We start from the raw sequence: 13469 nt of genomic DNA on the forward strand, positions 1-13469 counted from the left end.
TTGTCTTCAAAACTTCAAGATTTATAATGAAGTATTAACGTAAAGGTTCCGAGCATTAGTATACACATTGGATGTGGAGAAAACCTCATAACTATTTAGTTACCTTATTAATTATGTTGTTCTTCTCATTATCTATTTAAAAGTATGGCAGAAAGAGAGGTGAGAGTCATTAAATTGACATTTTTGTTTCCTATATAGTTGAGGATTGTCGCTTCATTGTTGCTGATAAGAAAGCAACGGCCTCTCCCACAGTTAAGAAAACATTATTTGGCCTCAAAATCTCTTGATTTTCATCTGCTTTTTGCAACTTCTCCAATAGTTCACCCATTGGGTTCACCAACACAAGCTGTATAAAATGATGAATACATAGATTATAACCATCAAATTAAAAGCAGCATTCAAGTTAGATACGCCTTAAATTACTCTCTATACTATTGGTTTTCTTAAATCTATTATACTAAAATATTCATATCCATATATAAATATTTTAGGACATGATAGAAAGAAGGCAATATATAGTGTCTGCTTACCTCAACACCCTTCTTTTCCAATGCTCTCCTTAGATCTTTGAAGAGTAGGACTCCACTAGTGTCTATAGCACTCACAGCTGCACCAATTTATAAATGATTCACATATATGATTGATGTTCATATAAAGTTCCAAATCAGAAAAATGGTTCCAACACAAATTCCTTATGTTTTGGAGTAAAATGTGACTTTAAAATTATTCTAAAATAGGTTTTTAAAATATACTTTGATGCTATGACAATCATATTAGAAAATGTCAAAATTATATGAAAAATAAATAGTGCATTTAATTTAAATGAGTTTTAAACATGTGTTTATTCGTTAGCTTACCAGATAATTCTAAAACCACGAACTGAAGGTCAGAGCCCTCCTTCTTAAGATGATCTTGACCAGCTTCATAATCCTCGATCCATCTCAAAATCCTTCAAAGCAAAAGGCCAAATAGATCGAAAACTATTAGAGGTTGATAATAATTTTAAATCTGTATGTGTTTCAATATTTTAGGATTTATTCAATTACTTTTAAATGTTAATATTTTCATTAATTAGGTCTTAAATTTAACCGATAGTGAATTTAAAAAAATCAAACATTTGAAATACAAAGAGTAAAATTGAGCGGTAAAATTATATATTTGAAAATGTGATGGGTAATAATTATAAGAACCTTTCATTGAGATAAGTGGTGTTGGCAAAGTTGATCGGAGCTTCAATGCTCAGAATGAGAAAGCCTTGAATGCTCATTGCATCCTTGTATTGGTGAATGTTTCTATATATATCTGTTCCACCTATGTTCCCCAACATCGCTGTTTTTGGCCTTGTGATTTGTAGGATGATCTTGAAAATTGATATCCCAACCTGACCATACCAACATAGATTGTATTAAGAACATCTTGAGTATGTGAACCCTACCCCATATTTCTTAAATTATTGGGTTACGACAATGACAAGGTTTCTTGACCAAATAAAAGTGAAGATTTTGGCCGATTGGGAAGAACTTACAGCAATGGCGAGACCATGTTGAACAGAGATGAGAATGACTCCGAAGAAGGCACAAAGCATGACAACAAAGTCGAACTTGTCGACCTTCCAAATGGCATACGCAGCTGGGACGTCGATAAGGCCGATGACGGCGGTGACAATGATGGCAGCCAACACGAGATTGGGAGTGTATTGAAAAAGAGGCATCAGAAACAACAAGGTTACCATTATCGTCACAGACATTACGATATTGGACACTGCGGTTTTGGCCCCTGCATTATGGTTCACCGCTGACCTTGAAAACGCACCTGCAAATTCAGTTTCAACGTTTAGAGATCACCACACACTTAAAGATATTACTGTTGTTTAATTTGATAAGTTGACACTTATTTATTTTATTTTTGGATCATGCTAAGTTAAATATAAAATAGTGATCAAACAAATTATAAATATGATAAAAATGTTCAAATGAAACCTGTTGTGACGTAGCAAGACGTGAAAGAGCCAACCACGTTCATGAGACCGATTGCAATCATTTCCTTGTTACCATCCACACGATAGTCTTTTATAGCTGCAAAAGTTCGCCCTACTGCGATTCCTTCCTGTGTGTTTCAATTTCATATATAACACATCCTTTTTCTTTTTTTAATTTATTAAATAAAAGGAGAGATGATGAATTAAAAGTATACGGTGATAACTTTATTTTGAATTTAATTGTTATATTATTTAACATAACTATCTCGAGAATAAACTCACCGTAAGAGAGATGATGCCAGTGACGAGGCCAGTCTTAATAACAAGACCAAGGTGTGATCCTTCAAAACGAAGCATGTTCAATGAAGGAGGGTTCAATCCTTCTTCCAATTTTCCTATCTGCCAAAGATACCTTCCTTTGTCATTTCTGTTAATTCTTTTTTTTTTAAAGAAAACAATATGTATCTGTGTATATTAATTTAAGGTCAACTTTCAAAAACATAAAAACAAGAAAGAAAATTTAAGTTTCCGTTTCAAATCTTTGCTTTTGATCACCTTTACATAAAAGTAATAAATTGATAAGAAGAAAAAAGAGGGTTTATAATGAAAGAAACTTACAATACTGATGCCATGGCGATCGGCCTTGAATGCAAAAACCAAGATGGTTGAAAGAATGACAGATACTAAAGGAGCTCCAGCTGATACCCAGAATAACTTTGGCCTTTTCATGCTCTAGATATATATACATATAATATAATATTCAACACATCAATTCCCCAAATAATCTAACTATATATATTTTAATAATTGCATATAATCTTCTATATTTATTTGGAAAGACAAATTATTACTACGTAAATAGGTGGAAGAATTAAGTTATTTTTCTATTTATTGTTTTTGTTATTTATTTTTTTAATTATCTCCAAAATTTTAGCAAGCACTAAGGTAGTGGGTTACTAATTTTTGCTTCCTTTTTAGACTATAAATATTAGTCCATTAAATTGAATAAAGGCAAGAAGTTCCATTTAATTTTCTCTCCCTCTTGGAAATATATCTTACAAAGTATTTATTTTTGTTTTCTTCAAGAAGAGTGTGTGCGATTTTACAGATCCTTTGTTGTAAAACCAACATTTGGTACCAGAGTAGGTTGTCTTCTCATCGCATATTCCAACGAAGATGATAAGCATCTCGCAGCAAACAAAGGAGAATGGTGGAATGTTGATTCTCTACCCGATGTTAACTCCACACAACTACACGGTGTGGACGATAAAGGCAGAAGCAATCCTCGATGCCCAAGGAGTTTGGGAAGCAATATAGCCAGCGAGAGGAGCCGAAGTGGATGTGAAGAAAGACAAAAAGGCGTGTGCATACATTCTCCAATGCATCCCGGAAGACGTGCTTCTACAAATCGCAAAGAATAAGACCGCAAAAGAAATATGGGATAGTCTCAAGACAAGGTACTTGGGCAGTGAGCGGGTAAAGATGGCCAGAGTTCAAACCTTGAAGAGTGAGTTTGATGTTCTTCGAATGAAGGAAATCGAGACGATCAATGAGTTTGCAGAAAAAATCAACGGATTAGCAAGCAAGTTCACCACCCTCGGAGTTGCACTTAAGGATTCATCATTGGTCAAGAAGCTCATCGATTCTGTCCCCGACAAATATCTTCCCATTGTCGCCGGAATCAAGCAATTCCAAGATCTCAAAACCATGCCGTTTGAAGAAGCAATTGGACGGATGAAGGCGTACGAGGAACGAACAACACGACTCCGAGAAAACAATAACAACACCGATGGACAACTCCTACTTACCCATGCCAAATGGAAAGCTAGACAAAAAGGACATAGTGGTGACAACTCTTCGATGAACAAAGGGCGTGGATTTGGTGGTACCGATCGAGGAAGATGGCGTGGACGTGGTCGTGGCACTGAGCGTCAAAATAGTGCAGGAGGCACTAGCAACACTGGAAATGACACTCGTGATAAAAGTCACATTAAGTGTTTCACTTGCAACAAGATGGGACATTACGCGTCAGAATGTCGTGGAAAAGGTCGTGACGACAAAGCTCATCTAACTTGTGCCATCGAAGAAGAACCGGCTTTGATGATGGCCATGTCCCAGGAAGGGACACGCACTAGATGTGATCAGGAGGATGCCATGCTACTCAGCAAAGAGCGGTTAATGCCAAAGATGTATTGCAACGACAAGAATGAAGAAAATAATGATGTTTGGTATCTTGACAACGGTGCTAATAACCACATGACTGGCCATCATGAGAAGTTCCAAGAATTAGATGAAAGCTTCACTAGGAGGGTGAAGTTTGGCAATGGATCAACCATTCAGATAATGGGAAAAGAACAGTTAATCGAGTGCAAGAACGGTGATCAGAAGGCTCTCCAAGAGGTGTATTACATTCCAAAATTATGTAGTAACATCATAAGCCTCGGACAAATGACAGAAAACGGAAACAAGGTGCAAATGATAGAAGATATCATGAAAGTGTCTGATAGGAGTGCGAAGCTTTTGATGTCGGTGAAGCGAACTCAAAATCGTTTGTACAAGATAACTTTGAAGACACTCAAGCAAGTCTGCCTTCTGACAAGCCTAGAAGATCCAACATGGTTATGGTACATGAGACTTGGCCATGTAAATTTTCATGACTTGAAGCTCATGGGGGAGAAGAAATTGGTAGTTGGAGTACCACTAGTGACTCAACCGAACAAGTTATGTGAAGCGTGCGTGATTTCCAAACAAGCTAGATTGCCCTTCTCCTATCAATCAACATATATAGCAGAGAAGCCGTTAGAACTCCTCCATGCTGATATATGCGGACCGATTTCACCATGTACTCTTGCTGGAAACAAGTATTTTCTGTTGATCGTTGACGAATCCACGAGATGGATGTGGTTGTATATGCTTGAGGCAAAAAGTGACGCGTTTGAAGCATTCAAGAAATTCAAACTCTTAATGGAGAACAAGACGGAGTACAAGATCAAAACGCTCCGGACGGATCGAGGTGATGAGTTCTTATCTGCAGAGTTCACTCAATTTTGCAAAAAAGAAGGAATCGAATGACACCTCACCGCTCCATATTCACCACAATAAAATCGCATTGTAGAGCGTCGTAGCCACACCGTAATGGCGATGACGAGATCAATCCTCAAAAGCATGCACGTGCTTGCAAAATTTTAGGGAGAGACAGTGAGACATGCGGTTTATTTGTTAAACCGTCTTCCAACGAAGGCCCTTGGAGAATGCACACCATTTGAAGCTTGGATGGGGAGAAAGCCACATCTTGCACACTTGAGAGTCTTTGGTTGTGTGGCATATATAAAGAACACAACCCCTCACCTCAAGAAACTCGACCATCGAAGCTCATATTAATTTAAAGAGTCTTTGGTTGTGTGGCATATTAATTTGCCATGATCTTCCTAAATAGGTGGAATAATTAAGTTATTTTTCTATTTATTGTTTTGGTTATTTATTTTTTTAATTATCTCCAAAATTTTAGCAAGCACTAAGTTAGTGGGTTACTAATTTTTGCTTCCTTTTTAGACTAAAAATATTAGTCCATTAAATTGAATAAAGACAAGAAGTTCCATTTAATTTTCTCTCATTCTTAAAAATATATCTTACAAAGTATTTATTTTTGTTTTCTTCAAGAAGAGTGCGTGAGATTTTACAGATCTTTTGTTGTAAAACCAACAGATGTTGCTTCATAATAGTCAATGTTGAATGTGAATTTCTCAGAATAAAATATTTATAAATTTTAAGCTTTCAACCATGTCGTAAATTAATTTGAAAACTTTTATTTTCTAACCTTCTAACTTTCAAATTTGTATTTAAATTTAAAATTGAGACAAAGAAAATTTTAATTTAAAAAAATTGTAAAATTGATGTCTATAGCTAGAAGAAAGTCAAAATTCATTCTTCATAGTTTGATAAAATTTCTCTTTCATATCAAAATAATAGAGGGTAATTAGAATCATTCCTACAAAATAAATTTTTTTACACATGGTTATAAATAAAATCATGCATATCTTTGCAACTATTATACATTACTCATATCATGTTAATTTTCAAATAATTATTATTTTAACTGAAAAAAATATACATTATCTAGAATTATTGTTTAGAATAAAACTTAGAAAAGTGACAAAAAAAAAGAAAAAAAAAAGAAGAAAGGAATATAATTATAGAAAAAATGAAGAGAGAGAGAGAGAGAGAGAGGGAAGAATACAATGTGTCTTGTGAGGAGGAGGAAGAGAAGGAAACAAAAGCCCATCAGAATAGTCTGCCATGACCACTGCACATTCACAAATACCAATACCAATCAAGAAAAGTAAAAAAGGTCACCAACTTTTCTGCATTTTTTATTTCATTATTTCCTTTTTAATTATTCCTTTCTTGTTTTATTTGTTTGTCCACTTTTCAACTCTCATGCCTTTCCATTTTTATTCCTTTTTTTGTTCATCATTTTTTTTATATAAATTTAAAAGAAGTTTTTTGTACCTTGTTTTGTTTATCTACATGGTTTATGTACTTTATCCATTCTTTATTATTCCATTCAATCATCTCTTGATTGGGTAGAGATTTCAACACCAAAACATGACTTTCCTCCCTTTTCTATTATTATTAGTCTAACTATGCAATATCAGATGTAATTCTCCCCATTTAATTAACATCTCATTTTACTTTAAACTCAATAAACAATTCAACAACTAGTGTTCATCTATATCTTAAATAGTTCATATACATGGGGATTATTTCTGAGGGTAAGCTTTTAAGTGTGAGCCTAATTTTAACTTTTCTACTGACACAAACACTTACCTATATGTAGATAGATGTTGGTTAGGTAAATAAAGCAAAGGTGTGTCTCTAGCTATGTCTACTTTCTCTTATATTAAAAAGAAAAAACCTAACTACAACCAGTTTATGTCAAGTGTTTTATCAAATAATAATAATGATACTTTACAACATAAAGGTTAAAAGATAATATAAATTATCTGAAAGTTTAGAGTTGAAATAAACACCATGATATTTTTAAAGATGAGCATGGACAATAAGTAATGGAATAAACCTCATGTAGCCCACTTAAGATGACAGAGATTTTTCAAGAAAAGGAAACACATATGGATAAATATTTAAAAGCACCAATTACTCTCTAAAAGGTTTATCAGTTAGATTTTTCTTTCCATAATTATTGAACTAATAAATAATAATAAATTGAGAATGAAGTGGGAATTAGTATATAAGAATATTATTGGGAAGAAGAAAAAAAAACCTCATGAGTGTGATGAAAAACTGAGGACAAAACAGGAATCAAACCCATTTGTTTAGTGAAATGAGTGATTCCAAGCAAGCCTTTAAGTTGCTGTAAAGACACAATAATGGCTGCTCCTGCCATGAATCCAATCAAAGTGGCCTTGGATAGAAAATCTATTATAAACCCAAGTCTGTAAAATCAAGAATTTTTAAGTGAATTAAGATCATACAGGTACGTCCCGTATTATTTTTGTTTGGTCGTAATGTACCTGAGAAAGCCGAGGGAAGCCTGAAAGAGACCGGCGAAGAAGGTGGCAGTGAAGCCAAGTTGAAGAAAAAGAATGGGATCTTTGATGGGAGAAACTTCTTGTCTCAACATTGAACCTAATATTAATGATGCAATTGAAACAGGTCCAACTGCTAGATCTCTTGAGCTTCCAAGAACAGCATATACTAATGGTGGAACAAAGCTTGAATCTTCATATTTTTTAAACAAAAAAAAAAAAATAATAATAATTAGTAACATGAGCCTAACGTATAGTTTTATTTGTAGTATACTAATTAATCTACAAATATCTCTCCATCCTCTAAATTTTACCTTTTGTTATCTCTTTTTTGCTGTTGTGTTTTTGACTCAAATCTTGAAAAGCTAAAACAAGTATCACTTTTCAAAATTTGTTCTTTCTTTCTTGAATTTGGTTAATAACTTATAAATATGCAAATTATTTTGAGAAATTGTGAGAAATAACCTTAATCTTTTTTTAAAAAAATCGATACTCTTAGTTAATCATTTTGTTTAATTTTTAAAAAATTAAGTCGGTAAACACTACTTTCACTCCAACTTTCTTCTCTTATAATCTACGTTTTACCAATTGTATAAAAACAAAGTTAAATTTAAAAAACTAAAAAAATTATTTATGTGGTGAAATTTAACTATATTATTTTAAAGAAATATGCAATAAAATTGACTTAATTTAAAAAAAATGGTTATTAAATTAAACTTTGATTTATTCCCTCTTCTACTGTCAATAAAAAAATATACGTAGGAAAATAGTATTAAAAAATGAATATTTAGTATGTAAATGTTGTTTTGATAATAATTTAGGGTTTATTTGATTTAACATTTTAAGCGTTTAATTTCGAAAATGGGTGATTTTTAATTAACCGAAATAGTTCTTAAAATTATTTCAAATTAAAATTTTATTAATAAAAGAAAAGAAAAGAAATCATTTGAATCTGTTCATAAACATGTTCTTATAATATGAAATGGTGAATTAGATAATATTTTTCCTAACCCAAACTCTGAAATAATTTTGTTGAGAGAAAAGATAAAGAAAGCGGAAAAAAAAAGGAGAGAGAGAGGAAAAGTAATGAAAGGCAGAATCAAAATGATATTTTAATTTTTTCTTATTTTTTTATTTTTTGAATCCAAGGGAGAATCAAAAGAAATTATTGATAATGTTGAAAATAACGTGGTGGGTATCATACACCTTTTGGATATACAACAAAATGGAACTTCTTCCAATATATATTAAAATTTCTTCTAAAATATTATTATTTACACAAACAAATTTAATTGAAAAATTATATTATGTATGACAAAATTGTTAAAAATATAGAAAAAAATATAGCATAAAATTTTAAATTTTATCAATCATAAATACTACTTTATTAGTATATTGATAGATGGTTTTTTTTTTCTAAAAAAACAAACTAACATCTTTTAAATAGAATTTAAAATTTTATAATATGTTAAGTAAATATTTTAGTTGTTTTTTTTTATATTTAAAAATGCTAAATTTCATACTTAATTAAACTATCATTTAATTTTTTTTGAGTGACAATCACATCAAAAGAGAATTAAATGAAAAAAAAAAAAGAAAGAAAGAAAGAAAGAGGAAGGTAGAGTGATTCATAAGAGAATGATGGAGAGAGGAGAATTGGGAAGAAAGAGAATGCAAAGAAAAGATGAGGGAGAAATAGAAGAATACTCACAAAGTCCAACAATGGGTGGCAAATTAGCAAGCTTAGCATAGCTTATTCCCTGTCAAAATTAATTACATAAATATTAAACTTTAACACATCACAATTAACCCAATCCTCTTAATATAACTCAACCCATTTTAAGACTGTGTTTTAATTAAAAAATAATTACAAACACTTCAAAAAGTTATTTCAAATCAGCCCACAAATTATTTATGGTTCTTATTTTATTAAAGTGTAAAAAAAAGAAAAAAGTTCAAATTCAATCATCCCAAAAGATCAAATTATTCTACACAATCATAAATCAAAACACACGACTTCTTTCTAACAGTTGTGCATTAAACACGAATGTAGTTGCGATTATTAATTATAAGTAAAGTAATTGTAATAGGTGTCACTTTAAGAGTTAATAATGGATATAAGAATAGAAGAAGCTAAGTACACAATTGACCCCAAGAAGTTAATCTATATTATCGAATTATTTTGCACTGTATGATATATTTGTTAACAATATTGACGATTGTTAGGGTGGTTTAAAATCTGTTATAAAAATGGGACTTCCATACTCATACTCATAGCATCAATAAAACAAAACAGAAAGAAAAAAGAAATCAAAATGATTAGTGAATGAAAACGTTATAATGTGTAGGAAAACCTGAAAACGTACGTCCAGATCTCGAAAGAAAAGAAATGAAAAGAAAGAAAAGAGAAATAAGAAGAAGCACCTGAGGAATGGCCAAGCTAGCAATGGTGAGACCAGCAACAACATCAGATTTAAAAAGGGAAAAATTATAATGAGAACCCCATTCAAGAATTGGGAATATATATTGAGCTCCAAGAACCAACTTTCTGACCGGAGATTGACCCTTGAACTGGCGGAGAGGATCGTCGGGAAAAAAGATTTCCTTTAGGCGGTTCCTGATCTTCTCCAACCAGCTTCTCCTGGGAGGCGGAACCACGGGATGAATAATTTCAACAGAGTGCTCCGGTGGACCCCGGGGCGGCTCCGACTGCTTGCTACTCCCATTTCTATTGTTATTATTATTATTGTCGTCGTCTCCCATTTTGTTGTTGCCTTTGAACACAATTTGCCTTCTCTCTTATAATTCAAAGCACAGTACGTTGTTTTGGGGCTTTTTATTAGGCTCTATTACCATATAATATATATGGCCCCCACTTCATAAAGTTTATCACTATTCACTATCACTTCCATTTAACCCTCCACTTGCATATTTACTTATTTAAATATATGTTTAAATTATTACTCCCCTACTCCATATCAACTCATCTAAAACAATCTCTCTTTATTTACCCAAATTTAAATTCATTCATGGCTATACTGCAACCCCTTACCTACGCTTTTTTTCTCTATAGAATTTGTTATAGTGCAACCACTTGCAATCTCTCTTTTTTTTTTCCTTCACTATTCTTGTTTTCTAGTTATTTTCCTTTACTGCATTATTGTGTTTATTTCTAATTATTATTCAAATTGAGCACCCACCTAAGTAAGTCCCTAGTTAATTAGCTTTACATTGATGCATAGTTGTAAAACTAGAAAAACTATAAAAAAAAAAAAGAGAAGAAAAGAAGAGAAGAGAATGTGTGGTAGCTATAATATAATAGAGAGGGATTATTGTTAGATGGGTCAAGGGTTTGGGCATGGAGCTTATCAGAAATGAATAGGATGAGAATGTGTGTTTGTGTCATGATTTTCAAATTATTTGGTTGGAGGGGTTAAATATGTAATTATATAAACATCAAAGGAAAAGACAAAAAAGAAAAAGAAAATGAAATTAATAGAAGAAGAGAAAAAGTAGATACACATATACATCTACTTACACAGACCAAAACATTCATAAATTAGGCTCTTTAAACAACACGTTTCAACTACACACATACCCAACTTCTCTTCTTCAAAGGGGGGCAACCAAAACAAAAACTCTAACTTCTAATCAATTTCTCAACACTAAAAATTCCTCATTTACATATATATATATATATATTTATAATATAGGTCGACGTTGATAGAATTTGATAGACATTTATGCAATATGAAATTTAATTATATTTTGTAAATATTTTCAACTGTTTTGTCATTTATTTATAGTAACTTTTCATTGAAAATTATGTTTAGTCATGAAACTCGTAACTTTTATTCCTTAAAATAAAATATTTTTCTTTAAAATTTTGTTCATGGTCTCTTTTTGCTATTTATACAAAGACTAACGTCACACAATAATAAGATTGTCAAAATAGAGGGAAATGCAGGGTTTGCTTATCGATCAAAAGTACATACAATCAATCCAACAAACAACAAACCAAGATAGAAGGATTTATTTAAATTGACTTAAGAAAAAATGTTTCTAAGAAACTCATTTTTCTAAAAATTGTTTAATATATAAAGAACGTGACTTTCTTTTTTTTCTTTTCAAAATAATCTATTTTTTAAATTAAACACTTAAAATATAATCCAAAAATGCTAAAATAAGTAAAAATGCTAATTTACTCTTAGGATAAATAATAATATAAAGAAATATTTATAAAAATAACAAAATAAATTAAAATGTCTACAAGCTATGGCAAAATTTTGGATTCTATCACTGTAGCATATTGTAAATATTTCGTAACTTTTACTATTTTTAAAAATTTTCCTAATATCGTAACAATAACATCCCTCCACAAACTTAGGATGCTAAACATTGAAAGTTTGCCAAACAAAAAATTATGCAGAAGGGAAATACACACTTTTATTGGAAGTTAAAAGGCTGATAATTATTATTATTATTATTATTTTGCCAATTTACAATCACTACAATTAATTATTAAAGATGTCAAAAGCCTTGTAGACACTAAAAACTATAATCAAGATATATAAATATGACCTAAAATGAGAATGCAGCAAATAAAAAGATAGAGGACCAATGAGTTAAACAAAAAGATGACAATTTCATGCTATAAGTTGGAACACAACATTGTCTAATACTTACAACCTGTCCCAATCATCTTTTGAGATGGTAGGTATTGTATAGAACAAGTAGAAGAAGAAAAATAAATTTAGTATTCAAATTCACATAATTGATTAACAAATGCGAGGTTTAAAGTAAAACACTAGGAATATAGTAGACATGAGCACTAGTACAAAACCGTATTGAAAAATTAGGTGTGATAATAAATAATATTATCCAACTATGACTAGATCGGTGGCCAAGTTTTGAACCATGTGTTAAAGATGGTATAAGTGTATAACAACTTGAAGCATTCATTGAGACTATGTGTTCGATGAAACCAAGTGAGTGAGATAAGTGTGGGAGCAAGCCATACGTTGGGTTAATGTCTCCCAAATCGATTTAGTGGAGACTTCATGGTAGAATAAGAATAACATTCACCTAGTGGGCTGCTAATTTAGTAAGAGGTGACAAATTTAGCATATGCAAAGGACTTATAGAGAAGAAGTTCTTTCATTTTTCGTGCAAGACTTGTGATTCTGGTGTCAAATGAAATCTATTTGAGTCTACTTTATAAGTGTGGACTGCTAAAGGGAAGTGCTTTGAGAAGGGTAAAGAAAACTTGAAGGAATTCCATATTGCTTAGATTCTGGCAGCTTCAAGGGAAGAACAAGCAGATAAATGCTTGGGTAAACATACATTGTTGAGTTTTCTGTGTGTGCATGAAGGTAGGCATCCAACACACAATAAAAGGTGGTTGCATGCATAGGTAGATGACCGACACAAGACATACGACAATGGTGGTGTTGTGTGCGAAAAGTGGTGTGTGTGTTGGGCAAGTGACTCAACCAGTGTGCGCGAGTTGAGTAAGCATTGTGACTCGTGTGCACGCATATGAGAGACATTCTGTGGGGTTAGTGAGGCATGACCATGCGCCTGCTTGGGTGCTAGGACGCAAGGCATGCTCCTAACTAGTCATGCCTATGTGTTGAGTGTGCCTAGTGTGTCCATGGGTTTGACATTGACATAGTTTAATATTTTTGGAGTTTCGATATAAATTTTGAATATTTTCTAAGTCTAAGAAGATTAATTAAGGATCGGTGTCCTTTATTTCAATTTAAAAGAAAATTGACCAAGCTTAAAAACCTAGAGGGAGATAGCATAGAGCCTTAGTTAAAAAATGTTTTCTAAGTTTATTTCTAACATGTTTCATTTCTTGGCATGAGTTTATCAAGCATGCATGACTTCTAAGTTAAAGAATTAAGAATGTTTCATTGTTTTTTTTTTTTTTTTTTTTTTTA

The 13469-nt window shown here is 32.0% G+C and overlaps 1 protein-coding gene across 1 annotated transcript; it reads right to left on the reverse strand.

The window, feature by feature from the left end:
- On the reverse strand, window positions 1–10337 carry LOC101219163 (probable sulfate transporter 3.3). Its single transcript, XM_004140419.3, has 13 exons — window positions 9949–10337; window positions 9236–9284; window positions 7510–7717; window positions 7260–7431; window positions 6216–6281; window positions 2597–2710; window positions 2261–2377; window positions 1980–2106; window positions 1526–1812; window positions 1191–1381; window positions 858–949; window positions 531–607; window positions 1–346 (listed from the first exon to the last, which is right to left on the reverse strand). The coding sequence occupies exons 1-13, from the start codon at window positions 10285–10287 to the stop codon at window positions 191–193; spliced, it is 1995 nt and encodes a 664-aa protein (XP_004140467.1). The 5' UTR covers window positions 10288–10337; the 3' UTR covers window positions 1–190.
- Window positions 10338–13469: the final 3132 nt, after the last annotated feature.

This window comes from Cucumis sativus, chromosome 5 (genome assembly GCF_000004075.3).
Source record: "Cucumis sativus cultivar 9930 chromosome 5, Cucumber_9930_V3, whole genome shotgun sequence".
NCBI lineage: Eukaryota > Viridiplantae > Streptophyta > Magnoliopsida > Cucurbitales > Cucurbitaceae > Cucumis > Cucumis sativus.